The sequence below is a fragment of the Carassius auratus genome, chromosome 32 (assembly GCF_003368295.1).
Source record: "Carassius auratus strain Wakin chromosome 32, ASM336829v1, whole genome shotgun sequence".
Taxonomy (NCBI): Eukaryota; Metazoa; Chordata; class Actinopteri; order Cypriniformes; family Cyprinidae; genus Carassius; species Carassius auratus.
Window position 1 is genome coordinate 31058099 of NC_039274.1, and position 26553 is coordinate 31084651.

General features: G+C 37.4%; 3 protein-coding genes across 5 annotated transcripts; 2 read left to right on the top strand and 1 right to left on the bottom strand.

Moving 5' to 3' along the window:
* Nucleotides 1–776: 776 nt before the first annotated feature.
* LOC113052118 (large neutral amino acids transporter small subunit 2-like) lies at nucleotides 777–16113 on the top strand. 2 transcript variants are annotated; one of them, XM_026216461.1, is made up of 12 exons: nucleotides 777–933; nucleotides 1398–1613; nucleotides 5402–5606; nucleotides 5962–6113; nucleotides 9789–9914; nucleotides 10862–11015; nucleotides 11251–11374; nucleotides 11709–11812; nucleotides 12951–13047; nucleotides 13153–13302; nucleotides 13463–13640; nucleotides 13726–16113. In XM_026216461.1, exons 2-12 carry the CDS (start codon nucleotides 1469–1471, stop codon nucleotides 13881–13883), a joined length of 1593 nt encoding a protein of 530 aa, XP_026072246.1. In that variant the 5' UTR covers nucleotides 777–933; nucleotides 1398–1468; the 3' UTR covers nucleotides 13884–16113. The 2 variants fall into 2 exon arrangements, with proteins under 2 accessions (XP_026072246.1, XP_026072247.1); XM_026216462.1 differs by having other exon boundaries at nucleotides 786–933; nucleotides 1401–1613.
* Nucleotides 16114–16767: 654 nt separating this feature from the next.
* Nucleotides 16768–18071, bottom strand: LOC113052120 (NEDD8). Its single transcript, XM_026216465.1, has 4 exons — nucleotides 17708–18071; nucleotides 17428–17475; nucleotides 17217–17299; nucleotides 16768–17134 (listed from the first exon to the last, which is right to left on the bottom strand). Exons 1-4 carry the CDS (start codon nucleotides 17723–17725, stop codon nucleotides 17014–17016), a joined length of 270 nt encoding a protein of 89 aa, XP_026072250.1. The 5' UTR covers nucleotides 17726–18071; the 3' UTR covers nucleotides 16768–17013.
* Nucleotides 18072–18163: 92 nt separating this feature from the next.
* Nucleotides 18164–25985, top strand: LOC113052119 (GMP reductase 2). Of its 2 annotated transcripts, none has more exons than XM_026216463.1 (10): nucleotides 18164–18289; nucleotides 18674–18809; nucleotides 18969–19088; nucleotides 19918–20001; nucleotides 20094–20267; nucleotides 20358–20439; nucleotides 20528–20634; nucleotides 21250–21292; nucleotides 22156–22315; nucleotides 24667–25985. In XM_026216463.1, the coding sequence occupies exons 2-10, from the start codon at nucleotides 18723–18725 to the stop codon at nucleotides 24854–24856; spliced, it is 1047 nt and encodes a 348-aa protein (XP_026072248.1). In that variant the 5' UTR covers nucleotides 18164–18289; nucleotides 18674–18722; the 3' UTR covers nucleotides 24857–25985. The 2 variants fall into 2 exon arrangements, with proteins under 2 accessions (XP_026072248.1, XP_026072249.1); XM_026216464.1 differs by having other exon boundaries at nucleotides 18190–18289; nucleotides 18678–18809.
* Nucleotides 25986–26553: the final 568 nt, after the last annotated feature.

Genomic DNA, 26553 nt, shown 5'->3' on the forward strand with positions numbered 1-26553 from the left:
CCAGTTCTGGGATAAAGTCAATCTTAGTCTACCCCAAGGGTCTAAATGTTTTAATTTATTTAATTTTTTTAGGCACAAATAGGCACAAAAACGTTGATATTTAGCCTAACATAATTTCATAGATCACTTTTGCTGTGTATATATATCTCTGTTGTGTGTGTGTGTGTGTGTGTGTGTGTGTGTGTGTGTGTGTGTGTGTGTGTGCAGGGGTGCTGGACTGGGGGTAAAACCAGTACTGATTACCAGGGCCCCAAAGGAAGAGAAGGCCCTTGAAAAGTCTGGAATATATATTTTCAAGGGGAGGGGGGCCCATTAGGACTGCCTATGCATAGGGCCATGGATCTTGTGCAGCGCCCCTGTGTGTGTGTGTGTGTGTGTGTGTGTGTGGGTGGGTGTAGACTTGTTTTAGATGAACTGCAACAGAAAGCGCTCAAGCCGATAATGGTTACTTCCTCAAGCAAACGTAACTTGCTCTGTTTGGTGGCAGGTGAACATACTGGTTCTTACTAATTTTTGTAATAACTAAAACGTTTACATAACTAGAAGAGCATTTGTAAAGTATTTTAAAGGGCCTCACTCTTCCTTGCGACAGTGTTATTATGTAATATTTGTACCAACACGTTTATAAAAAAAACGATAGAACAATCTAATTGGGTTCAGGTACGTCATGTTCCGTACTGTGCTGTTCAACGACTTAAAAAAAACGTTTAAAAAAACAACAAAAAGCATGAAGCGGTGACGTGGGAGAAGGGGAGGAGACGGGTAAGGAGGGGGCTAAGATTAGGAGTGATAGTACACTGTGGAGGCGCTTGGACCACTCACTGGAGACAGCGCATGCACTGAACTAGCCAAAGGCTTTTAGTCTGAGTCCTTGCCAAAAAGATGCACACCTTGCCTTAAGAACGAGGAAACATCCGATATTTAATAGCCTAGGTAAGTTACAGGAAGAAGGAGAAATTTGTGAATAGGTTTTCGGCCTTTCTAAATCGGCGTTTTGGTTTAATTTAAACGGCAGATTAAAACCTGGATAACCTTAACAGACTGCAACAAACTGACACATAAAAATTCCGAATGGAGTATTAGCGTAGTTTTTGTTACGCTCGATATGGATTTTTAACGCACGGAAAGGGAACATTCAATGACACTGACAGACAGTCCCTTATTTTAATCATATTTTATAGCCTTTCACGACAGTCGCCCATCTTACTCTGCCACTAACGTAGCTACACACGATATATACAGAGACATGCTTCAGAGAGCCTCACGTTGATAAGAGAGGAAAGATAAAGTGCACATAGTGGCATATTTTGTTCGAGATAGTATTCGGGTTGTTTATGTACTATAACAGTTACATTACAGTCGCTATCTGAGATCTGACTGCAACAATTGTTGGGTAGCAGCGGCACAGGTCAAGCGCGGCTCTTGCATCAGCGCTCAATATCGAGGACTGGACGTCTCAATTACCGACATGACGGATGGACCGAGACAAAGAGGCAGCGCGGCCCCGAGCACCAGCGAGGAGGGAGCCGCAGACACCGGGAAAGCCTCTGGAGAGTCATCAGTGGGGCTGAAGAAGGAGATTGGTCTCGTCAGTGCTTGTGGCATTATTGTCGGTGAGTGGTTTTTAAACGAATGAATGCTCTTGATTGGATAAGGCTGAATAGAACTGAAATCTTGCACTCTGCCTCTCTCTCACATACATACTAATAATAAGATCTATGAAATAGAAAATAGGTCATTTACGCTGGGAAAATCAAAAACGAATGAATAGTAGGCCTAGCCTGGAGTAGCATAGCTTATGATAAGTTTTTTTTTTAATGGCAGCTTATTTAATATCATCTCATAAAGAATGTCAAATTTAATATTTTAAATATTAATCTTAGTTTGTACACAATAATGTTGTTGTTCTAAAATATTCATGACCATTATGTTTAGCTGCTGCTGACTAATTCTTTTTTATTCATCATTGTGATGATCAGTAAAATAATCAGTATTGGTCAAACAAAAACTAGCTATAGATCACTATCTTTTGTAGTTAAATATTTTACAAGATGCAATGATAAAAAATTACATGTTACAAATGCATTTAAAAGAAGAATATAATTTACCTAAAATATAAAGTGTGCACTATGCATTAACAAGGTTGTCAGCAGATTTGGGGACTGACAATTGGCAGAATCTTTACTACTATCACTAATAAAGACTTCTGCAAGATATGCATGTGCTTCTTAAGCTTTTTCTTTTCGGAATAGAACATTGTGGTTTAAAAAACATAAACGGAACAAGACTTTTAAATAAAATGCATCTGCCATGACTATGCCAATTTGGTGTTCTTTACTTTCTCTTGTCAGCGGTAAAGAAATCAGGTCAGTGGTAGAGAAAGTGTGACGTGAGGTGGAAGCGAAGACAGGAAATGTGACTGAATTTTTGTTAAATTGTCATGTTGGTTTTTGCTGAGTTTGTTGCAGAGCAATCCACATGTATTGCTTTAGGCAGCATTAAGCTATACAAATATATTTGATGTAATGATAACTGTTAATGAAAAGTAAAACCCACCCGAGATAATCCCAACCCACATTTTATTTGCAGCTATATGATAATCCTCTTCAGCAATCTCGATCAGGTCAGGTCACACATTAACATGCTCTGTCGCCCCACGTGAACATCATTATCAGGTGATTGTCATTTCGGATCACTCAAAGCTTTCATCAAGCCTTTGTTGTCTGTGTGCTTCATTAAATTTATCAGAATACTTTATAACTGCTGCCATTTTTATCCTTATCAACCCCTTCAATGTGATACTGAACCCTCATTTACCTGGCAAAGAATCACGGACACGGATTTGACTTGCTCAGCCCCATTTTTTATGTAGATTTTGCTGGAGTAGTACATTTGGAAACAAGTTTTAGAAGAGGAAAGGTTGACAGATCTTCTGTAGGTGAATGAAAGAGGAAGAGATTGTGAAATGATTCAGATTAAAATGCAAGCTTGCCTCAAATGTTATACAAAGAAACTATGTTGGATGTATTGGAGAACATAATACATCAAGCTGGTGACAAGCTTTCAAAGTTTTATGTGTGTCAAACTAGATGTAAGCAGTCAGCAACTCAATTCCATTATTTTTAATTTCTCAAGTTCTTGATCAGGTACAGTCACAAATTAAAGGTTGGTATGCTGATTAAAATGAAATGAAAGACAGTTGAGAGGGATTCATCTCAGCTAGCATGTTTACAAGAGTAGGCCTAATAAATAGGCCCAAAGTACCAGTACTGTACATCACTGTACAATAAACGAGCAATGTCTCTGCACAGTGATTGACATATAAATATGATAAGCTGATAGCAAAGAGTGAACTCACTTTAAGGTAAGTCAGTTCACTGCGGACAGTTTGGCACCACACTGTGCAGCTATATGTAGGCCAGGGGTGGCCAGTTTTGTTTTTGGAGAGTCACAGTCCTGCAGAGTTAAGCTCCAACCTTATCAAACACTCCTCAAGGTCTGAGGGCTACTACAAGCTTTATGAAGGTTAGAGCAAAACTCTGCAGGACTGTGGCTCTCCAGGACCGACTTTGACCACCCTTGCCTGATGTAGGCAATCAATGACCTAAATCCTGAATAAAGCTGCGATCTTGTTAGCGAAATTTTTCATAGTCTGTTGTCAGTAAATAGAGTAGTGATATATGAAGCACAGCTAACAAAAAGTCACTAACCAGATCAATGTCACTATCTCAACTCAAATCAATACAAAACAGTATTTTTTAATCTGGTAAAGCTAATTTGCATGCATGTTGTACAGTAAAAAGCCAGATGTTGCCATTATATAAAAGGGCTTTGATCTAAAAGGCGTGACTTCAGTGTAGAGTTTGACAAGACTTAGCACAGTATTATTAGATCAGTGTGAGAAGACTGAAAACTAGAATTTTAAATCAAGGATTGCTGCTGTTTGGCCTGCGATGTTGTGTTGTGGACACTCGCTAGGGAAGCAAAAGGATGCAATATGAACAGGAAATCCATCTGCATTTTTTCCCACTTGAGTCAGCAAGAGTTCTCAGTCTACAAGTGTGCACATTGATCTGTCAGCCCCTTTAACGGTAAAACAGCTTAAAACAGGTTGATGTCCACATTTCACAGCTATTTTCCATATAGTCAAACAATACTCCAGCTGGCTGATCATGAAACCAGAATCAATCCCTACAAGCTTTGGCAATAGTAAAAGATATCTCTGATTGTTAAGTTGTGTAACTTGTACTTTGAGGTCATGGGATATGCTGAAATTTGTGTCAGAGCTTTTTCATACCAGAGCTTAAAAGAGAGAACTGAAGAGGGAGAAGAACAAAAGACAGACGCTGAATGATCACGTCTAGTCATGAAGGTTTATGGATATTCTTTTAGATCAGATTATTCTGCATATGAATCGTGATGGCATGACTGCAGAGAAGAAGTCATCTGATTACTTATTTACACTGTCTGTGTGTAGCATACTACTTTATCATATTTATGACAATCCCACAGGAAAATTAGGGCACATAGGTAATAGGGCAGAAACTCTCCAGTTCATGCATATCTGAATTTCCTTTTTTATATGTTCGACTTAAGTATCTAAATATTTTCTTGGGCCAATATATTTATCACAGACAGCCATAGATCACATAGTAAGTGCACACACTGTTATATAGCTAGACAAATACACAAGCCCCCATATATTTGCTGTGTGTACTCACTCCATTAGTCACACTGAATACGAACTCAGCAAATTACAATCTGCTGTCTGTGAATTGTTCTCACCACCTGCTTTCTCTCTCTCTGTTCTCCATCCTCCTTCCTTCTCTCTTTTTTTCAGCCTCACTGGCAATTTCATTTCCTATTGATTTATACACTGTTCTGCTTTTCTTCAATATATCGCCATTTTCTCTTTGTCATTGTTAGGTCTCACTTTTCTCTACATTTCCTGAAGTGTGTCACACTGTCATCTTATCATGCCTTCCTATTCAATTTAGGGTGCACACATGTAGGAAAGTAATTTAGGGCATGCATAGAATTAGGGAAGCAGCATAATGGTCAATTAGATTAAATACTATAGATTTATAATATGGATCAAAACACAAAAATAAGTATCAACTTTTCAAAATATGTATCCCTAATGCATTCTTACAAATCTAAAATCTTCTTAAATCCTTATTTCAAATAAAGCCTGTTCCATTCAAATGGCTTTTAAATTGGAGAACTTTATTAGATCCATCCAGACATCCATTTTTAGAGGTAATGGTGAGGATTGAAAGATTATATGGTGACATAGCAGCTCCACCTTTTTCACACTTGAATCCACTTCTCCCATTTTGTCCTGCTGTCCTACATTAACTCCCATTTCCAATACCAAAGCTCTCGTTTTTCTCTTTTACAGGAAATATTATTGGCTCTGGAATCTTTGTCAGTCCAAAGGGAGTGTTGGAAAATGCCAGTTCAGTGGGCCTGGCCCTCATTGTATGGATCATCACAGGCATTATAACAGCGATCGGAGCTCTCTGCTACGCTGAGCTGGGTGTTACTATCCCCAAATCTGGAGGGGACTACTCTTACGTCAAGGACATCTTCGGAGGGCTGGCAGGGTAAGTAGGTGACATACTATTAGTAATGCAAACCTAAGTGTAAAGGCAATTTTAACATGATCATACAGTATCTAAGTGTTCATTTATGTCAGATATTCAACAAACTTACAAACTGCCAAAAAAAAAAAAAAAAAATTATAGTGTACAGCCATTAGCTGGTCACTCAGTTGTGACTTGATTTCACTCATCACCAACAAATGATGGCGATAAAGAGAGTCTATCCTAAGAATAAAGACATTGCTATGTGCAAACAACACAATGCCAGTAGATGAAAATAATCATAACTATTATGTGTTTTTGGAGATGAAAGATTTTGAGGGACATTATAACATCTGTATGTGTTTTTATGCTACAGGTTTTTGCGGTTGTGGATTGCTGTGTTGGTGATCTACCCCACTAACCAGGCGGTTATTGCCCTCACCTTCTCCAACTACGTCCTGCAGCCTCTGTTCCCCACCTGCTTCCCCCCCGAGAACGGTCTGCGTCTGCTCGCTGCCATCTGCTTGTGTGAGTACCAGAAGGAAAAACATTGTCCTAGTATTTAGGGATTTTAGGGATTTTGACATGCATATTGAGATGGCTACTGATATTGCTGTTTTCATGTTACGGCCAATATTATAATTCTATTCTAGTTTGTGTAATAAAAAATAAATAATTCTACATTAATTAATCATTAAAAAAATTGCAATAAGTGAATTTTAGAAAATAAAATTTAACGGAGAATGTGGCTTGGACTTGAAAATATATTAAGGTTATTTAAATATTTTAAAAAACTCATAAGATGAAAAACTTTGCATAAATCATGTATATTTTGAAAACGTTGTTTTATGTTGTTTACCTCACAGATGCAACAACAACTTACACAATCACAATTTCCACATCTGCTTGTGATTCACTTGCTTACACTTGTATATTTTAGACATTTTTCTCTGATAGCGCATGCACACGAGGTTGCCAGGTTGCCACAAAGCCTCTTGTGTTTGACCATAAGGTCAAATCACGCTCAAGCGAAAAAACATTTTAAGCCAGGGCTAGAGAAACAGAGTTTTGGGACTGACAGAAAGAGAGAGATGGATTAATGTGTGACTGAAGGAAGCTGAGGGGTCTTATTCTGGGAGAGTGGACAGAAAGGTTGTGGGAAAAAGTGCGGGGAATAGAGAGAGATGAGAGTGAGAGAGATAAGGGTGTGTGAAGATGAATGGAATGATGTTTTTCAAAGCATCAAGAAGCCTTGAAGCATGCGTCTTCTGCAAATTTCACATTGGAGCTACAAATACTGCATGCTGTATGTAGACAGACAAACAACAGAGACCCTAGGAAAAAGAATGAGGTCGAGAGGAGATATAAGGTGAGATTTCACCTTGTCTTTAAAAGAAGTGTGTTAAGTTTCTAGCCTTAACAGCTGTTTAGTTGGTTTAGTTATTAAATAGATTTAAAAACTGTTCATAACTTTTGTTCGTGTATGAATCTGAGTCAGAATGATCTATTTCACTTTTGGCTTGTAAACCAGTACAAGCTGTTTGTCCAGTTTGTAAGGTAACAGAGCTGATCCAGCATTCATTGTGTGCTTTTAAGGCTCTAAATGAAGAGGGACCATATTACAATCAAATTGTTCTGATTGGATGAAGTTAAAAGTTTTTTTTAAGTAACCAGATGTTCTCAAGCAGCTCTAAAGCATTTTTCTTCTTATTTAGTTTTGCCTTTGGTTTGTTTAGAGAATGGCAGGAAGTGAGTGAAAGGGCAAAAGTGGACACTATGGCACAGTTTTAGAGGATGTCCCTGTGCTTGTACCCTAGTGATTTATACCTCTTTACTTCCTTTATGCATTTTAATTCTAGAACCAATATAGCAATTCTTAGAAAACTATGTCTGTAAGTGTGCGCATGGCTGTCTTTCAAACGCTGCCAAATAGGCAGCATCTTAAGGGAACATAGGCACACTCCTGACATAAAAACTATTTTAAAAAGTAGCCTACTACATTTTAAGCTACCATTTAAGACACCATCTTTTGGCCAAAAACCAGCAGCATTGCATTTATATTTTTTCAGAGAAGCCAATCCAAAAATGCAATTGTTGTGTCCCAAATGGCATACTATGCTACTCATTTTGCTACGTAAGGAAAGCTGTGAAAATTTAGTGTATAAAGTGCCCAATATTTCATTCTTCGTTTTTTGTTAATTAAATGCATCAGTAAGGTATTTTGTATCATCAAGACACTTTTTCCTTTTGGAATTTTTAGCATAAACACTGTTTATACAAAATGCCATAAAATAGTGCATTAGTACAGTAGATATAAGATGTTGGTGTTATATCTTTCACTTTGATGTTAAAAGTTGCACTGAGTACATACAGCTGGATAAAACAAAAACTGTGTTTGACTGCATTTCAGACTGTAAAGCAACAAAATGTGATTATTTTAATGGGAGAGATTATTTTCTATACCCACTGTAATTGCAAATTGGGACACAACTATTCTGACATACTCAGTGAAAAAAAAATCAATCTAATAAGTGATGAGAGAAATGTTGATTATTAAAGGGGTCACGAACTGAGAAATCTACATTTCCTTGATCCTTTGACATATAAGAGATCACTGTACTATAAAACATCTTCGGTAAATGATAAAGATGGGTCAGAATAAAACAAGAAGCTGTTCAGTGCCAAGTTGTGGAAAACACAGTCTTTGCATTGCCTTCCTTCTGATCTCAACATTTGAGATCATGAGTTAATTTATACTATGTACTGCAGATTTCACTACCTTCATTTTGTAAGGAAACACTCTATAACTATCTTCATCCTGTCTCTGCTTATTTTTCTTTTACAAAAAGAGTTTCACAAACACCACCTTCTAAGACATCCATTTCCCAGAATGCACTGCCCTTATCTCAAGACACGAGTTAAAGGCACGTCATTGCTCTGTACAGCAAGGCAGTGTTTATTTTACACAGAGATAAGACATAAGGATTACACCTCCTCACCCAAAGCTTTGTAGTGTTTGGTTTGACTGTGTTTCCTTCACATTGCATTAGGCAGGGTGTCGCTTTGCACCGTCAAACTAAACTGTTTGTGTCCCATTAGCCACAAACAATAATTATCAAGGAGTTTGTGTAACAAAATACACCCCTCCTTATTGCAGTTGACTGGCATTGTAATGTCTGCTTCTGTCGTGACTAGATGCTTTCACAGGTGTAAGCTGTTTGACACTGAATGAGAGCCAAGAATTCTAACTATGTTTGGCCACTGTACACAAACAATCTCAATTCATTCCCAGGTCACACTAGTTTTGTACCTAATTGCTCCATTAAAAGATTAATATAATATACAAAGCAGTATCAGCCTGATTAACTACCTGTTGCAGTGGGTGATTCAAATTATGTATTGTCTACAAGTACACGAATAGCATGTGAAAGAAAAAGGACAAAGCTGAACTCTGATGTGCAAATCATGAAGAAGCATTTTTGCTTGTCTTGCAAGTTCTCAAAAGTGCAAGACTCAAAGTTTACTTGCACACTCAGGTTTCTTGCATCCCTCTGTTTTTTATAACCAAATATGTCTGTCACATTTTATCAGAAGACTGTGCATGTGACCATGTCATTTAGCACGTTAACTTTATCACTAAAAGTTTAAATAAGTAAAATTGTATATGAATCTATAAGGGGGAAAAAAAGTATAATAATTTTAGATGCTCTAACTGGCTACTTTTTTGTCCTGATTTTGAATCACCTTTTAATAAAAAATAAATAAAAAAGTAAAAATATTCAATCTTATCTCTTTATAATCATGAGGTTAAAAATCACTGCTTAACACTTTCCAGTAGAATGATGTTAGCAATGCCTTAATTGTAGATTTGAAAAATAAATACACATACTGAGTTGCTTCTAATAAAAACAACTGCCAACTCAACAAATGTAGTCAAAATTTCCTATTATAATTATTGTGTGCACTAACCTTATTTCACCTGTCTATCGGTCTCAGATGTTGCAGTGCATTCCAATGTTCATATATAATAAAAATGTTTATTTAGTGTCTGATTAATTCCTCATAGCTGAAAGCATTATTTTATAATCCTTTGGCATTCTAGACTGCTCAAACTGCATGGCGCCATTAATCTCACCAAAGGCTCATAATGTGTGTGTGTGTGTGTGTGTAACCAGCCTTGTAACCTCAAAGTCTTTGTTTCAGTGCTGCTGACTTGGGTGAACTGCTCTAGTGTGCGCTGGGCAACACGAGTGCAGGATGTCTTCACTGCAGGGAAACTTCTGGCCCTCATTCTTATCATCATCATGGGCATCGTACAGATCTGCAAGGGTAGGCACCATATGTCTATGTATGTGTGTGTGCTTGTAATATATTTCTGGCTATTGAAGAAGGTCTGTGCTAAATAACAGAGAGTGTGCATTTGTAGAAGTGTGTATACGTGACTCCCTGTTCTCTAGGGCATGTTGCTTCATCTCTAGCAGCTCTGTAAAATCTCCAGAAAAACTAAAAGCACAGCACTTCATTGTCTCAGCAGAACTCACTGGGTTGAAACCTCTTATAAAGAATAACACTGATAATGCAGCTTTCACAGCTGGTGTGTCAGAAAGGATTCAATAATGATCACACTGCTGACAGCCTGTTAGCTCAGATGCTGACCTGATAAAATTAGAGAGACAGATGTGATTCCACGCAGAATCTCTAAAAAAAAGTGGATTTGGGTTAGTTGTCACTGGCTACTCTTTAATGTGGGGTCTTCAGGGTCACATATGCTCTCAGAGAGAGTTCAGAGAGTACATGTGACCCAAAAACCTGACCCTAGAAATGTGGTATTAATAATATGGCCGAAGGAACAAAAAAGTAGGCTCAAAAAAATCTAGCCCAAACCAGTTAAAAGTTGTAGTTGTATGTTGTAACATGGTAGCTTGTTTCTACTGGGTCAAGCTGCTTTTGGATTGATTATTAGCTGTCAAAGATGGTAGACCGTATTGATCAAAGGCCCCTTGCTGGAAAAAATAACATCATGATACCAGCTTGAACTTGCTGATTTTTTTCTTGATTTGCATAAACTTAGTAACTATGTTACTACAATCATGATGACATGTTGGTCCTTGATAAGGGAAGCTGACCTTCATTTGCTGTTTTTGTTATTACTTTAAGCTGTTTCGGGTGAAAGCTTTTTCTAAAGATTAACTAACTAGCAAATGAACAAAAGGCATTTTATAAGGAATTTCCCTTTTAATATTTGTTTACTGTTGTTCCCTTCCTTCTTTCTCCAGGCGAGTATTACTGGTTGGAGCCTGCCAATGCTTTCGAGCCTTTTCAAGACTATGATGTCGGTCTGATTGCATTAGCATTTCTACAGGGGTCCTTCGCCTATGGCGGCTGGAATTTCCTCAATTATGTTACAGAGGAACTGGTCGACCCATACGTGTAAGCCAATTCTCATCTCAATATTAACTTAGTGTTAACAAGATACAAATTTGTAATATCCATCAGAGAACCACATATTGAATCAATTGTTAGAATGGTCTGCAGTATTTTAAAATGCACAAGTAGAAAGAGCCAAATGCTCTGCATCACTGCTCAATGCTCTGAAGTGGCAGCTGGAATCTTATGCATCATACTTCCATTAACTGAACTCTTGATTTTTATTTTCCAAAAACAGGAACCTTCCCCGTGCTATCTTCATCTCCATTCCCCTCGTGACCTTTGTGTATGTTTTTGCTAACATTGCTTACGTCACTGCCATGAGCCCTCAGGAGCTGCTGGCTTCAAATGCTGTAGCTGTGGTGAGTGACCAATGTCCATTCTTAGCACTCAGACATTACCAGACTGCAAACTTAACATTGTTTTGCTTCATGCAGGAGATTCTTTGACATATCTACCCAAGTATCAATATTTAAAGTTCTATGATTGATACTTGGAATGAGCTCTTGATGCCTGCCAATATACCATTCAAACAGATATATCAGACTCCAGAATCTACTGCATTCTATTCTAATGACTTTCTGAATGAAACCGCACAGATATATGAACATGATAATGCATGTATTCAACCAACGTCCTCTTTTCCTCTGCTTGTCTCTCTTTTCTCTCCTTCACCACTCTGTTGCTCTCTCCCAGACATTTGGTGAGAAGCTGTTGGGAGTGATGTCATGGATCATGCCCATCTCTGTGGCCTTGTCCACATTTGGGGGGGTCAACGGCTCCCTCTTCACCTCCTCTCGGTCAGTCCCTCCATCCATTCATTCATTCATTCATCCATCCATCCATGCATCATTCATAGACAAGACACAACTATCTGTTTGTGTATCTGTCTGTCTGTCATTCAGTCAATCAGTCAGTCAGTCTGTCTGTCTGTCTGTCTAACTGTCTGCATGTCTGTCTGTCTGTCAGTCTGCCTGTCTGTCTGTCTGTCTGTCTATCCGTCTGTCTGTCTGTCTATCCATCTGTCTGTCTTCCTGCCTGCCTGTCTGTCTGTCTGTCTGTCTATCCGTCTGTCTGTCTGTCTATCCATCTGTCTGTCTTCCTGCCTGTCTGTCAGTCTGTCTACCTGTCTGTCTGTCTGTCTGTCAGTCTGCCTGTCTATCTATCTATCTGTCTGTCTGTCTGTCTGTCTGTCTGTCTGTCTATCCGTCTGTCTGTCTTCCTGCCTGTCTGTCTGTCAGTCTGCCTGTCTGTCTGTCAGTCTGCCTGTCTGTCTGTCTTTCTGTCTGTCTATCCGTCTGTCTGTCTGTCTTCCTGCCTGTCTGTCTGTCTGTCTGACTGTCTGTCTGTCTGTCTGTCTGTCTTCCTGCCTGTCTGTCTATCTGTCGGCCAGTCTGTCTGGCTGTCTGTCTGTCAGTCTGTCTACCTGTCTGTCTGTCAGTCAATCAGTCAGTCAGTCAGTCAGTCAGTCAGTCTGCCTGCCTGTCTGTCTATCTGTCAGTTTGTCTGTCTGTTTTCCTGTCTGTCTGTCTATCTGTCAGTCTGTCTGTCTGTCTGTCAGTCAGTCTGTCTGTCTGTCTGTCTGTCTTCCTGTCTGTCTGTCTATCTGTCAGTCAGTCTGTCTGTCTGTCAGTCAGTCTGCCTGTCTGTCTATCTGTCAGTCTGTCTGTCTGTCTTCCTGTCTGTCTGTCTATCTGTCTGTCAGTCTGTCTGTCTGTCTGTCTGTCTGTCTGTCAGTCTATCTGTCTGTCAGTCTATCTGTCTGTCAGTCTGCCTGTCTGTCTATGTGTCTGTCTGTCTATCCGTCTGTCTGTCTTCCTGCCTGTCTGTCTATCTGTCAGTCAGTCTATCTGTCTGTCTGTCTGTATGTACTCCCTTCTAGTGAATATATTGGCATCCTAAATAACATTATGTTTGGGTCGTCCTCACATTGTTCAGGTTGTTCTTTGCGGGTGCACGTGAAGGTCATCTGCCTAGCTTACTGGCTATGATTCATGTGAAGCGCTGCACCCCAATTCCAGCCCTACTCTTCACTGTGAGTATTATATATACCCCCCTCTCACTCTTCTTTATACCTCACTCTTACTTTTGATGAGCTTCAATTGACTTCATGATGGACATCAAACACTCTCTCTTGCAGTGCATCTCAACACTTCTGATGCTATGCACCAGTGACATGTACACACTCATCAACTATGTGGGTTTCATCAACTACCTCTTCTATGGTGTCACGGTTGCGGGGCAGATTGTGCTGCGTGTTAAACAACCAGATATGCACCGGCCAATTAAAGTAAGTGCAGTGAATTACTGAAACCCAAACCAAAAATCGATATCAGTTTTTGCTCAGTGATCTTAATGTGATTGTCCAGTTCCAGGTACTCTGTCTATACTTCCCATATAAGCTGAAAACATATGATAATTTAAGATAATGTTACTTCTGCTACTAACAGATCAGTCTGGTGTGGCCTGTCATCTACCTGCTGTTCTGGGCCTTTCTGCTGATCTTCTCTCTGTACTCGGAGCCCGTGGTGTGTGGCATTGGCTTGGCCATCATGCTTACTGGAGTCCCTGTCTATTACTTGGCCGTGTACTGGGACAACAAACCCCAGTGCTTCAATACATTTGTTGGTAAGTTGAAAACACTGATGTTCGAAGATGTGTTAAGTTTAACGATAACGTTACTATATTACATCTGAATTCTTTGTGTTTTCAGACAAGGTGACATACCTGGGTCAGAAGTTTTGTGTAGTGGTCTACCCGATGGAGGATGAGAAGAAGAACGAGAAGTCTGGAGAAGAGATCGAACTGAAGGAGCAGTCGGTTCCAATGTCAGCAGAAGATGAGCAGACACCGAAATCAGCTGACTGCTGAACAGACATGTGGAGACACACTCATTCACTCACATACGGGCAGACAGACTTTTTCAGATAGACACTGGAAATCAAACTCAGATTTTTCACATACCTCTATGTTTTGCTTTTTCATAAGGAGGGGGGTTGCACAGAGTAATGAACAGAGACTAGCTGCTCCACAGTTCATGTGGTTCTGCTTTAGAACATAATGTTCTCCGTTATCTCCCGTTGCCTCCATTATCTAGTTATCTCTAGTTATCTCAATTGGCTGTGCAACAGAATTACAACATTAGGATTACATGAAGTTCTAGAATGTATTACTTATAAACACTGGTTTGGAATGGCCTGCAATTTTTACAATTACATTTCTGAAACACTCTTTTCTATGAAAAACAGAATTAGATTTCTGTTTAGTTTATGCTAAAAATTCCAAAATACATCATGTCTTCAACAGAGATGGCAGGGTTCATTTTATTTATTTATTTATTATTGAGTACATTCTAATGTTATAATTCTTACCCCCTCTTTATCTTTTTATTTCTGTCCCAACAGTCCTAAGAGTATTTTTTCTTTTTTTTTACAAGCCAAAGTTGTATTTTAATTTGACATTTTCTCATTTCAAGTGTATTTCATCACACCAAAACACTCAGAAGCATTTCTTTTATATATTTTGATATGTGATCATCCTATTCTAATCACATTCCTTTGTTATTGTGAAATAGTTTTTTTGTTATTTTCTCTTTTCTCTTTCCTGAGGAAAGCTCTGGGATCTTTATTTTAAATTATAAAAAGTGTTCAAGGAAAACTTATAGATTCCATTGTGAAATTAAGTGTTGCAATGGTATCTTCTTTCTTTGTGGACTTTAAGCAGAGAATATGACTACTGATGCCATCAGCTTTACAGTCACTCATTTACAGATTTACTCGTAACCCACAAGTTCAATTTCATGCAGTTTAATTATTTCACAAGTATGTAGACAAAAAAAAATTAAAATAACAGAGCATTTGGTTATAAATGGAAAAAATAAAACCAATAGTGGTGCAAAGCTAGTGTCTGTGATGTGGCTGAAAGCCTGTGAGAATGCATTAATTTTGGTCCTGTTATTTTTTTATATGAATATTCAAAAACTTGAAATCAATTATGTCAGAAGAGCTCGCTAAATCAGTTTTAAGCACAATATATTATAGTTGTGTAGATGTGAATGTAGGTGCAATACAAGGGACTAGTATCAATCAATCAAGCTAACAAACAGTCCGGATGATTACATTAATATACTGAATAATTGATTAAACACCAAAATGGAGAGCCATAAAGATAATTAATTTTCACAAAAAAAATTACTTACTAAAAAATATATTTGTGTACGTACATAATATATGCTCAGTTCGAGAATAAGATGTTTAAAGTGCTCAGCATGTATGTCACTTGTCCATTCAAGCGTGTAAGGCTTTTTAGTGCAAACAGGGTCTTTTCATTGTGCCTCGGTGTTGATGTCACACCTCTACCCACTTGTGAAGACTATGGAAAAGTGTCAGTTGTTCTTTGTTTTTGTATTATTGCAGATCTGTAATGTGTAGGTGTATAAAAAGCAACATGTGTCAGTGTAATTCATTTGCACAAACATTTTAAGTGAGCTTAGTCCCCCGCATTCCTTAGAGACTATGATATCAAATCTTTAATCTTCTCACTTACAAAATAATCACTGCTTTTTGGTTCCTCTGTCTTAGTCAGGCAGCAACGAGACCCGTTATCATCCATTATTCAACTGTGTAAACTTTGTATGTATCGTCAAAGATGCAGAGCATCTTCGGTTGTAGTAATACTACTCCTGAGCTGTGCCTCAGTATCCAGCACTGCCTAATGTGTGCTAAACACAAACACTATGTGTATTTATATGAAAGCTGTGACTCTGATTGTGCTGCAGTATTACGCTTTCCTATCCAAACACAATATCATACAGGAGATACCAAAACCCATGCAGAATGAATTCTGTCACATATTTGAGTCACATTAGTAAGAAATGATTGATGTTAATGTTTTGAATGTTCTCACAATTATATAAAAATCCATAAGAGAATGATTTTTGTAGATTATATTAAGAAATGTACAGTCTAAAATGATAAAAACATAAAGTTCAAATAACCACTTACAAATAACTGGGGGTGAACGGTTTGTACCAGAGTCTTCTTGTTTACTATATGTTTTGTATTTGTTTGAACAGACAAATAAATCTATATGCTGAAACTGGGAAGACTTGTTTATTTTTAAGCTGACATAAAAAAAATCTGCTACACTGCCACCTACTGCAAATCAGGAGAATGCAGACTGTGGTCACCTTGTTCAATAGTTCACAGCTGTCACGACTCATTTGGGGTATTTATAAACCATGGGTCGCTTTGGCTCATTTTGAATTAATTTTGTTCTCTAAACTATAAATGAAATAATTGTTTTATGTGATTTTACTACTAAATTGCAAGTCTGCAAAATTTAATAAGGTACCCAAAACATAACTTGTGCTTCGAAACCCAGTTTGTTAATGAACTGGCCGATGTCACAAAAAATAAAAAATAAAGTTTTGTCATTGTGTGAGCCGTTCTGGTCAAAATGCTAAGATGTTTTTTGTCAGACAACCCCAGAAATCCTCATTATATATTAACATAATTTTTGTTATTCTTAGATGACACTGACTGTCAATTATGTCTAGCTGAATGCTGCAGGGTATCACATTTGTATGTATACAGTATTTTTTATCAGTGTGGTGCATGAAAAAAAACAACAACAAAAAAACCATTACAGATATCATAGACATATATGTAATGTGATTTGAATTGAACCAAAGCAATTGAGGAAATCCTGAAACATCACCCCTTTAAGTGATAAAAGAATAATCAATGTTACATGCTTAAATGGTTGCATCAGTTTTTATTGACAAACTGATACATCAGTTTTACCTTGATTTTTAACATGTCTTGTAAACTTAACAAAAAGAGCACAAATAACAAATTAGGGTGTTGGGTGGGTGGATTCATAAGCAGGAAAAAAAACTGATGAATATTCCAACAAAGAATGCAGTGGCTACCACACATCAGTCCAGATGGTTCAAATGGTTTCTGACGACATGCGTGAATATATTGGATATCTAAGTTGTTTACATAGATGCGAGGAGGCTGCTGGGATGCTGCTGGACCCGCCCACCTCTCAGTGCAAGAACCAGATGCAGCACAGAGCCCCCCTGGATCTTATAATCAGCTGCCGTTTTCTCATCATTCCTGAGGTGGAGAAGATGGAGGTTTAGAATGAAAATACAGAAATGTACAGGAGCACGATAAATGTGCACGTTATATGCATTACATCTGTTTTCCACTGTAGATGAGTCTCTGTTGCTGGGGTGGGATTCCCTCTTTCTCCTCCACTCTCTCTTTTATTCTCTCCACCTGAATAGGGTGGACGCATCAATGCACATCTAATCAAATGCTGTTTGCTGTCAACGGTGTAAAATATAAACGACTGCTGGATCATCTTTTAATATTTGCAGTAAATCATTAAGCATTTTATATTGTACCTTGTCTGTAGGCTCGATGTCGATCTCGATTTCTTTGCCAGTGAGTGTCTTTAAAAAAAAAACAAGAACGACGATTAATTCATTTAGATCTCCCTCTGAATGAGTCTTCTATCGTTTATATACGACAGTTCGCTATAATATAATCTATGTACGTCATATTGTAATAAAATGCCGTTTGTCTGATTCGCAGTGCATTGCTATATAAAATTAATACCTCAGACTAGAACCATACTTCATAAGATCTGTGCTGAATGAAAGCTATTCTTCGTTAATTTCTTACCTTGACTTTAATCAGCATTGTAGCTTCTTCTGTTCTAGAAATACATACAGGGAAATTTATGTGAATTTTAAGTGATGTTAGAAGTTCAGGCACCTCTAGTTAAATTATTTCCACAATTCCCCAACGAAGTTCCTGCGTTACTAAAAAATAATTCCAACCATTCTAGAGTCTGTAGGAAACGTTCCGACTGTCCGTTTGGAAAATAACGGCATTTGATGACAGACGACGATTTAGAATTTCTTACAATTAACTAAATGCTTTATATTTTTTTACATTTGAATACACATAACTTAATAAACTAACTCTAAGTATCAACATACTTCAGTTGAATTAAAACTGACAGGGAAAAATAAAATGTGCGACATTTATTGCGACACTACGCTGCAAAGCAGTTGTTGTGTGTAGTTTTTCGCCGAACGATTGAACTTGAATTCAGGCGCAAGCCGTCAACTTAAAGACTACACTGTACACGCGCTGACAGCCGTCAACATCCTCCCTCCTAAAATGACCGCCTCCAACCCGGAAAGCGGTGTCATTCTCTCTCATACAACCTTTCAAGGAGGTGCTCATCTGCAATTACAGGTAGGACAATATTTATTTTGTATCGTCTGTATATAAGGACACACGTATAGTTATTTGTAATGGACAGTACAAACATTAGGTGTCAAGATGACAGAAAATCATAATTTATGCTCTCGTGGACTAGATTATCTGACAGCTAAGACATGTGCAGAACACAGACCCATCTGAGATGTGATATTTAAGGGTCATTGTATTTGATATGTTTATGGCGCATTGCTTTATTTCGGTATCACAAAGTGTTTAATCATATATTTAAAGTTTTTTAAATAATTATGGAATAGGATATTTCCTGTAGACCCCCCCCCCCCCCCCTCCCAACTTCTGCAGCTCCCATAACTGACGCACTGGGAATGTTTTTCTTTCCCTTGACTTGTGTTTTTGCAGACAGTGAGATACGGTTAGAGCAGTCTCAAGGCCATCCTCTTCAGCAGCCATGCCACGCATTGAAAATGATATCAAGCTCGACTTCAAGGACGTGCTGCTTCGACCCAAAAGAAGCACTCTCAAATCTCGCAGTGAGGTAAGTCTCTCTTAATGTTTTTTTTTTTTGCATTATAGATGACATATAGAGTATTAGTTTGGTCTGGTCTCAGTTTTATTAAAACTCCACTGCAGTCACAAGCGGTGCAATGCACTTTCATTTACTTTTCACACTTCTTTTGTTTCTCATCTGTTTCAGGTGGATCTCATGCGCAGTTTTACATTCAGAAACTCAAAGGGCAGCTACCGTGGGATTCCCATCATAGCTGCCAACATGGACACCGTGGGGACTTTTGAAATGGCCTTAGCCTTACATCAGGTATGAATTAACTCTTTTTCTAATTTCCATACAGCTGATCACATCAGTCTCAAGAGAAACCTGAACAAACATCTCCATGATATCAATAAAATGTTTAGGAACAGAAAAAAAGAGTACATTATCAAAAACTCTGTATTTTATGTCAGTATGAACCTGATGAATAGTTGTGCGGTCAAAAAAGCACAGCTTTCTAAAATTTCTTAAATTAAAAATGCATGAAAAACCGATGCATATAGTATATAAACAGAGTTTAAAATTCATTATTTCTGGTAATAACGGCCTGAATTGAGTTCTGACTTGGCACTTTGGCCTATGACTTCTAAGGGTCTACTGATGAAAAGGGTTAGTTAGACTTATAATCTGATGTTTAGTTAAAGTCATGTGTTTGTTACATTGATAAGATTTAAAAAACACAGGTCTCTAGGAGTTTGTAATGATCAATGATGTCGACACTAGAATGTTTTCACACAGTTCAGTGATGTTCAAGAAGTTGACGAGAACAATAAAAGTAAAATAGGTTCATCCCTACAGACAGAACATGCACAGAATTATTTTTCTTTTTCTTTTTTATAAAATTTTTTAAAAAACATTTTGAAACAATCGAACAAACCTAAAGTACAAGTAATTGTTCATACCTGCATTTGTTTAAATACTTTGTAATCGTAATGAGCATTATGTAAACTGAAATATATTGTGTTGTGATTGTACTGAAATGAAAGATCAAAATAAACACAAAATAGCAAAAAAAAAAAAAAAAAAAGTTTTTGTGTGCACTTTCTGTCCTTTCAACAAACTGCATGTTATTAATTATTGTTTTGTTTTTTTGTAGTTTAGTCTATTTACAGCCATCCATAAGCATTATGATGTGGATGACTGGAAGGAGTTTGCAGCCAAGCACCCAGAATGCTTACAGGTGAACAACACCTTTGCTAGATTTTAAATCTAGTTTGCAGATCTCAAGATTACTGATATTTAAATGATGACACGCTTTCTTTGTTTCTCCAGAGTTTAGCAGTTAGCACGGGGACGAGTGACGGGGACTTTGAGAAACTGGGGGCCATCGTGTCTGCTGTACCTCAGATTCATTACATATGTGTGGATGTGGCTAATGGCTACTCTGAACACTTTGTCAACTTCGTCAAAGACGTGAGGCAGAAGTTCCCCACGCACACTATCATGGTCAGTTACCTGTCAAAAATAACAACAGAAAAGCATTTTATTAACATTATCTCGTTAACAGGCATCTTAATATTTTGAAATATTTTGTAGGCCGGCAATGTGGTCACTGGCGAGATGGTTGAGGAGCTGATTCTTGCTGGTGCTGACATCATCAAAGTGGGCATTGGACCAGGTGATGTCATCAGTCGTCTGTTGCCACAGTTTCAGATGATGTTCAGATTCATATTACACCAGTTTCACACATATGTTCATGTGTGTAGGTTCTGTGTGCACCACTCGTAAGAAGACTGGTGTGGGTTATCCTCAGCTGAGTGCAGTCATTGAGTGTGCTGACGCTGCACACGGTCTGGGTGGACACATCATATCTGTGAGACTCTCCTGTTTCAGAGCCAAGTTCTTACATTGACCCGATAAAGCCTTACATTACATTAAACCTGTGAATTTCTACAGCTTCTAAATTATCAGCATGAAAAACCTGTTAAACATAGTCTACTACATGCCTTCTGTACTCTGATTCTGTTCTCTATACTCTGTACTCTGATTGAAGGCCTTTATATTTTGTCATCTGTATGGTTCTGTTGACTGAGTAATTCTGTGTTTGCGTCTCTAGTGTTTACTCTCCTCCTATTACAAGTGCAGTGGGCAGGGTTAAATAGGCAGTGATGTAGAAGTAGGTAATGATCTTGCAGAGGTGGCTTTCGATGCACTATTACGCCATAAAGTGGCACATTCCAAAATAAGTATTTTTTTCTAAGCATGGTTTCAATAAAAGCTCTTTTTAGACTCTTATATGTCAAAAGATCAATGGAAATTAGATTTGTCTGTTCATGACCCCTTTAACAAATAGTTTTTCTGACATTATGCCAGGCTTTATAATGATAACAATGAAAAGTAACAGACCCACCCTGCTGCTTTCATGCTTTGTAGACAGAATCTTTGATCATGTATTTGTGGGACTCATCTGTTTTTCGTCTTGCTGTAGGATGGGGGTTGCACCTGCCCAGGCGACGTCTCCAAAGCATTTGGTGAGTTTTGGTAGCAGAAGCACTGCATTATAGTAATAACATAAAACAAGAAAGCAATCATCTTAGTGGACACAAATGTTGGGTTATGATATTTCTTGTTTCCTTACTAGATGTGCAGGTTAATTTTTATGTGATAGACCCTCTTGAAATTGCTCTGTTTCTTCTTCTCCAAAGTGAATCACATTTGCTTGAAAACTTCACACGCGTCAGAACTGGAGAAAAATTAACATCACATATGGCTTTCAGAATTGGGCTTGGAAAAATGGCTTGATAGCGTCACCTATACAATTTCTCAACTAAACTTTTGAGAAGTTTCACTGATTTATGTACTTAAATGAAATTCGGTACATGTATCTAATGTCCCAATACCTACAAAAAAATCTCAACAAGAAGTCAGACATTATGAATTTCCTGCATTTTTTGCAGTTATTGGCCTTTTACTTTAACAAACCCCTACAGGTTTAATTGGATCATCTTCAAATTTGGAAACTGTAATCATAGGGCCTGTGCGATGATGAACTGTGAAGATCTTGAGTGTCCGTGGTGGCCTGACTAATTTTGATGTGTCACCATGAAAAGGAAGTTCCTATAACTCAGGCATACAGATATCTGATCTGCCCCAAAACTCCACATATTTGATAAGAGTCCTGTCCTGAACACATGTCCAAGCCCATATTCAGTTGCAGTCATAGTGCCACTTGCTGCCAACAGGAAGTGACAAGTTTTACACTTTAATTAATTCCTAGAGATTTAATGACATCAACCTTATATTTGGACAGTCTAATATTAGGGCCTTTATGAAGTTAAATTGTGAAGATCTTGAGTTTTTGTTAAAGGCTGTGTCTGTGGCTAAACTGTGGCAGGTGCGGGAGCTGACTTTGTGATGCTGGGAGGAATGCTTGCTGGCCATTCTGAGAGTGGGGGCGAAATCATAGAGAAAAACGGCAAGAAGTACAAACTGTTCTATGGCATGAGCTCAGACACGGCCATGAAGAAGCATGCAGGAGGCGTAGCAGAGTACAGGTACGCTCATGAGACTATCATGTTGAAGCTTGTGGTTATTTTATCTAGTGGTTTGTAAATTACATAACACAAATCTTTTTTGATACATAAGCAATCAAGTCATCTTTATTTATTTAGCACATTATAAAATATATTTTTTTTCAAAACAGCTTGACAGAAATAAACAGACAATAAAAGAATCAAATCTACAGATTCTCCAAATATGATAAAACTCAAATTCTGCTGTAGAGCAGCTTCAGAAGGACAAAAGCATCATTAGTCAGTTCCGTCTTGATTCAGTTCATTTTAATAACCAAAATAACAGTTAATAACTGTTATAAAATCCATCAGTTATGAATTGAATTTGATTGAGCTACAAAGCAGCTCTACAGAAGGAGTTTTTTTATTTGTTATTTTTCTCATCCAAAAGTGTCAGAAGCCAGGTCTAAATTTCAAATCTAATGCCTGGGGATGTAACAATTCACTCAACTCATGATACGATACAATTCACGATTATTTCACGAGGCGATTTACTTACAAATGTGCTTTTTCTTAAATGAGATTAAAAAAGTTGTACTTTTATTATTGCTTGGACAATATGCTGCACATTTCTTTGTGAAACTGAAAAATAATACAAATGAATTAGAAATTAAAAAAAAAAATCCCAAATTAAATAAATGAATAATGCAAATAAAAATAATGACCTTCAAAATAATAATAAACAAAATAATGCTTTGCCTGTCCATTTAAAATTAGATTTAATCACTGTGTTTTGATCACAATCACAAAGCAGTTTTTAATCTACAAACTGCTGTGAAACTACAGTATACTTCAAAGAACATCTGAACGAAACAGATATAGCATATGGGCTGCAAGAAACACAAATTCACTCTCTGCCAGCAGGTGGCGCTTATGAAACAGCATCAATTCAGCATTTCCTTTCTGTTTGTTCACTTTGACATTGCATTTGCTAATGCTTATGGTGAAACCCCTTTTCCAAATACTACTGAAGCCTCGTTGAATCACACCGGAACACTGGCCAATGGCTTTCAAGTACGCAAATATTTGAACATTTATATAAATATTTAAGATCCCCTCAGAATATTTTCCTTCAGCCAACCTTCAGCAAGAAGCCAAAAGCCTATCATCAAAGCCTACTCAACTTGACAACGCGTTCTCCTCCCGAGCTGTGTTCTGGTGAGCTTTGGACAAGGATGACCTCTTCTGCACAGAGCCAATAGAAAATCCTAATGTCCATGAGTTGTTTGTCTTCTGCCCGGGCCACGACCACCCAGAGGTGGTGCTTGGGGGGTTGGTCTGCCCCCATTGTGGAGATATGAGTCTCTGCCCCCATTGTGGAGATATGAGTCTTTGGACTCTCAGGCTCTGTTGCTGTCATCCAAGTTGCTGAATTTACATTTTGGGAGGTAATATTTAGTCCATCTCCTATGCTAGAAAGTCTCTCTTGTCGAGATGTACTAAAAATGACCTTCCAAAATTTACTGCCAAATTCCTGAAGATACATTTCTGAAAAATTGGTACGAGAGGATGTGGTGATGGTCCTTCAAGAGTCATTCTCAACCTGTCTGTCTAAAGTCTTAAAAAATCAGTCTTCATGTATTTCACAACACTTCAGCATGTTATTCTTATTAAGCAGGGTTCATAAACCTTGAAAATGCTAAAAAAAATATATTTATTTAAAATGAATTTAAAACATTTAAAAATATAAAATGATTTGACATAAAATACAGTGAATATGTAAAATACAGTGCAATTAGTTTGGACATTGCTCAGTGCTCAATACAATAAATGCACAGCTAAACAGATGAGTTTTGAGTCTAGATTTAAATGTGACTGTTGTTTTAGCACATCTGATCTCTTCTGGAAGCTGATTCCAACTACGGGCGGCATAAAAACTAAAAGCAGACTCCCCTTGTTTTGTGTGAACACTTGGTATTTTCTAACTGACAATTCATAGACAATTATATCATTTATAAATGATTAAAGACAAAATTAATAATAGTTATTTAGATTGATGTGGTTTGAAATTGGTCAAATGTGCTTGAAAAAAATATGACCAGAATATCAACTTGCGTAATAATTATGCACGCACTGTAGACACTTCAAGACCTGAAGTGGGTCATGAAAAAATGTCTTTAAACAATTATTAAAAATAAGTTGTCTTTATGTTGTTTCTATATTAATTTGAAGATTTAATCAATTTCAACCACCTCGGGTGCTTCATTACATCCCTACTAATGAGTTTAATTTACTCCTGTGCATTCTGATAAAAAAAATTATTAGATTTTTTGCCAGTTAACACATCTCTGAGTTGATTAATATATTGATTGTAATTTTTGTGTTTTTTTTAGGGCATCGGAGGGTAAAACAGTTGAAATGCCTTACAAAGGGCCTGTGGAGATGACCGTGAAAGATGTGCTGGGTGGAGTTCGTTCCAGCTGCACATATGTGGGTGCTGGCAAGCTGAAAGAGCTGAGTCGTCGTACCACCTTCATTAGGGTGACCCAACAACTCAACACAGTGTTTGGGAATGATAATTAAGCAAGTATTATGGTCTAACCAGGTCCATATTGATGCCAAATCCATGCAAAGGTCATTTTATTCTGTCTGGAGACAGATGCACACACATATGCATATTCCCACACACACACACCTCACATACACACCTCACATCATCATTTAGTGTTTTTGGGCTTGCATATAAGCTTTTGAATTCAAAGGATTTCCCCAGATGTTGTATTAAGGCCTAAAGCAACTGAATGGCCTTTTTATTTTTGAATAATCACTATTTGAAAACTTCTAATTTGGGATTGATGAGTTTTCAAGGACACTGTGATACCAGCTTCTTACATTCTGTCTGTTTTAGTCTTATACTACACTGTAGTACAATGAGAACATCATTTTGGTTTATTACACCGTACTGAAAGTGTAGTCTGTGTTTTAGGTCATACTCTTAAAATCTTGAGTTTGTTCTCTGTTCATTTGGCTAAAAAAAAACTCTATTAGAGCCTTATATTTTTAGACCTTGTAGTTTTTAGCTGAATGTCTATGCCTAATTCCTTATATTTACATATATTTCTGGGATTCTCTGATAACTTTCTGATTCATCATTCTGTTCACTGGACCAATGCAGATCTTTGTAAGGATTATTAAAGTATTAGTGGTATATTATACAATATGCTTAAAAACCTCTGTTATAAACAACCATTATATTAAATAGAATATATTTGAAGATCAAGCAAGGATATTTTTTACCCTTTTAATGGTTTCTTCTGTGTTTGTATTTAACATTTGCAGTGATATTACACACTCTTTTGAAGTCATACTCTGTTCCTGTATAAGCATTGGCATTATTTTATGCATTTGAGCTTGGTTTGATCATTAGACATACTGCATCCTTTAAACTTTAATTTCTCAACTCTTAATTAACCTTAATGATTTAATTGTGTTTTTTGGTTATTCATTGCATACTTTTGGCATTCCATTACAGTTCTCATTGATTGTGATTTAAAGTTGCTGCTGGAGCAGATATTAGTGAATTTTTAAGAAATACATTTTCACCAACTTACATATTTTGCTGAAAACCAGAGGATTGTGTTCCTTATATTTCGCTGTAGTTAATCTCTATTGTATTCTATAGTGAAAATAAATAATTTGGATGATCACTGAAGAATGACTTGTGTTTGCTTTGTAGATACATAACATTTCATATTTTTTATTAACATAGTCATTTACAATTTGAATTCATATAAGTGTGTTTGTGTCAATAAAGCGTTTGATCGGTTTGTCAAGGTCCATGTAAACATACTAGTGCCCTTCTTTTTTTTACATTTAAGACTGATGAGTAATTTATCCACAAAACATCAGATGCAGATGATTCCAAAGATTTCCCTGGGATTTTCTCTCACAGACTGCTTCTTATTGAGAACACTGGATCTGGAAATGAAAGCATGTTACCACACAATATATCACAATGCAGTCAGTTACAACATAATTGCATGGGATGAGTTATGATATCATACTGTAAAAAAAAAAGGTGACATATGACAAATGAGGAACATGACAATATATACTTTCCTTCCTCCTGCATTACATCACAGCTGCACTAAAGACACACAAGAGGCCTCACGCACCTAGAGGTGAGGAAAACATCTCATTCGTTAGTGAATTGTATTCCTTTCTGATTGGTGCTTCACTTTGCATTTGTGCATGTATGAATAATTGTAGGCAATTATTTT

Bases quoted from the DNA above. Each gene is read 5' to 3' on its own strand.
- LOC113052118 (XM_026216461.1), top strand. From the start codon at position 1,469: ATGACGGATGGACCGAGACAAAGAGGCAGCGCGGCCCCGAGCACCAGC. The intron at 5,607-5,961 runs GTAAGTAGGTGA...TTTATGCTACAG, and splicing joins ATCTTCGGAGGGCTGGCAGG to GTTTTTGCGGTTGTGGATTG. The intron at 13,048-13,152 runs GTGAGTATTATA...TCTCTCTTGCAG, and splicing joins TTCCAGCCCTACTCTTCACT to TGCATCTCAACACTTCTGAT.
- LOC113052120 (XM_026216465.1), bottom strand. The intron at 17,300-17,427 runs GTACAATATAAA...CACCCTATTCAG, and splicing joins ACATCGAGCCTACAGACAAG to GTGGAGAGAATAAAAGAGAG. The intron at 17,135-17,216 runs GTAATGCATATA...TCTCCACCTCAG, and splicing joins ATCTACAGTGGAAAACAGAT to GAATGATGAGAAAACGGCAG.
- LOC113052119 (XM_026216463.1), top strand. From the start codon at position 18,723: ATGCCACGCATTGAAAATGATATCAAGCTCGACTTCAAGGACGTGCTG. The intron at 20,002-20,093 runs GTGAACAACACC...TTGTTTCTCCAG, and splicing joins AGCACCCAGAATGCTTACAG to AGTTTAGCAGTTAGCACGGG. The intron at 22,316-24,666 runs GTACGCTCATGA...TGTTTTTTTTAG, and splicing joins GGAGGCGTAGCAGAGTACAG to GGCATCGGAGGGTAAAACAG.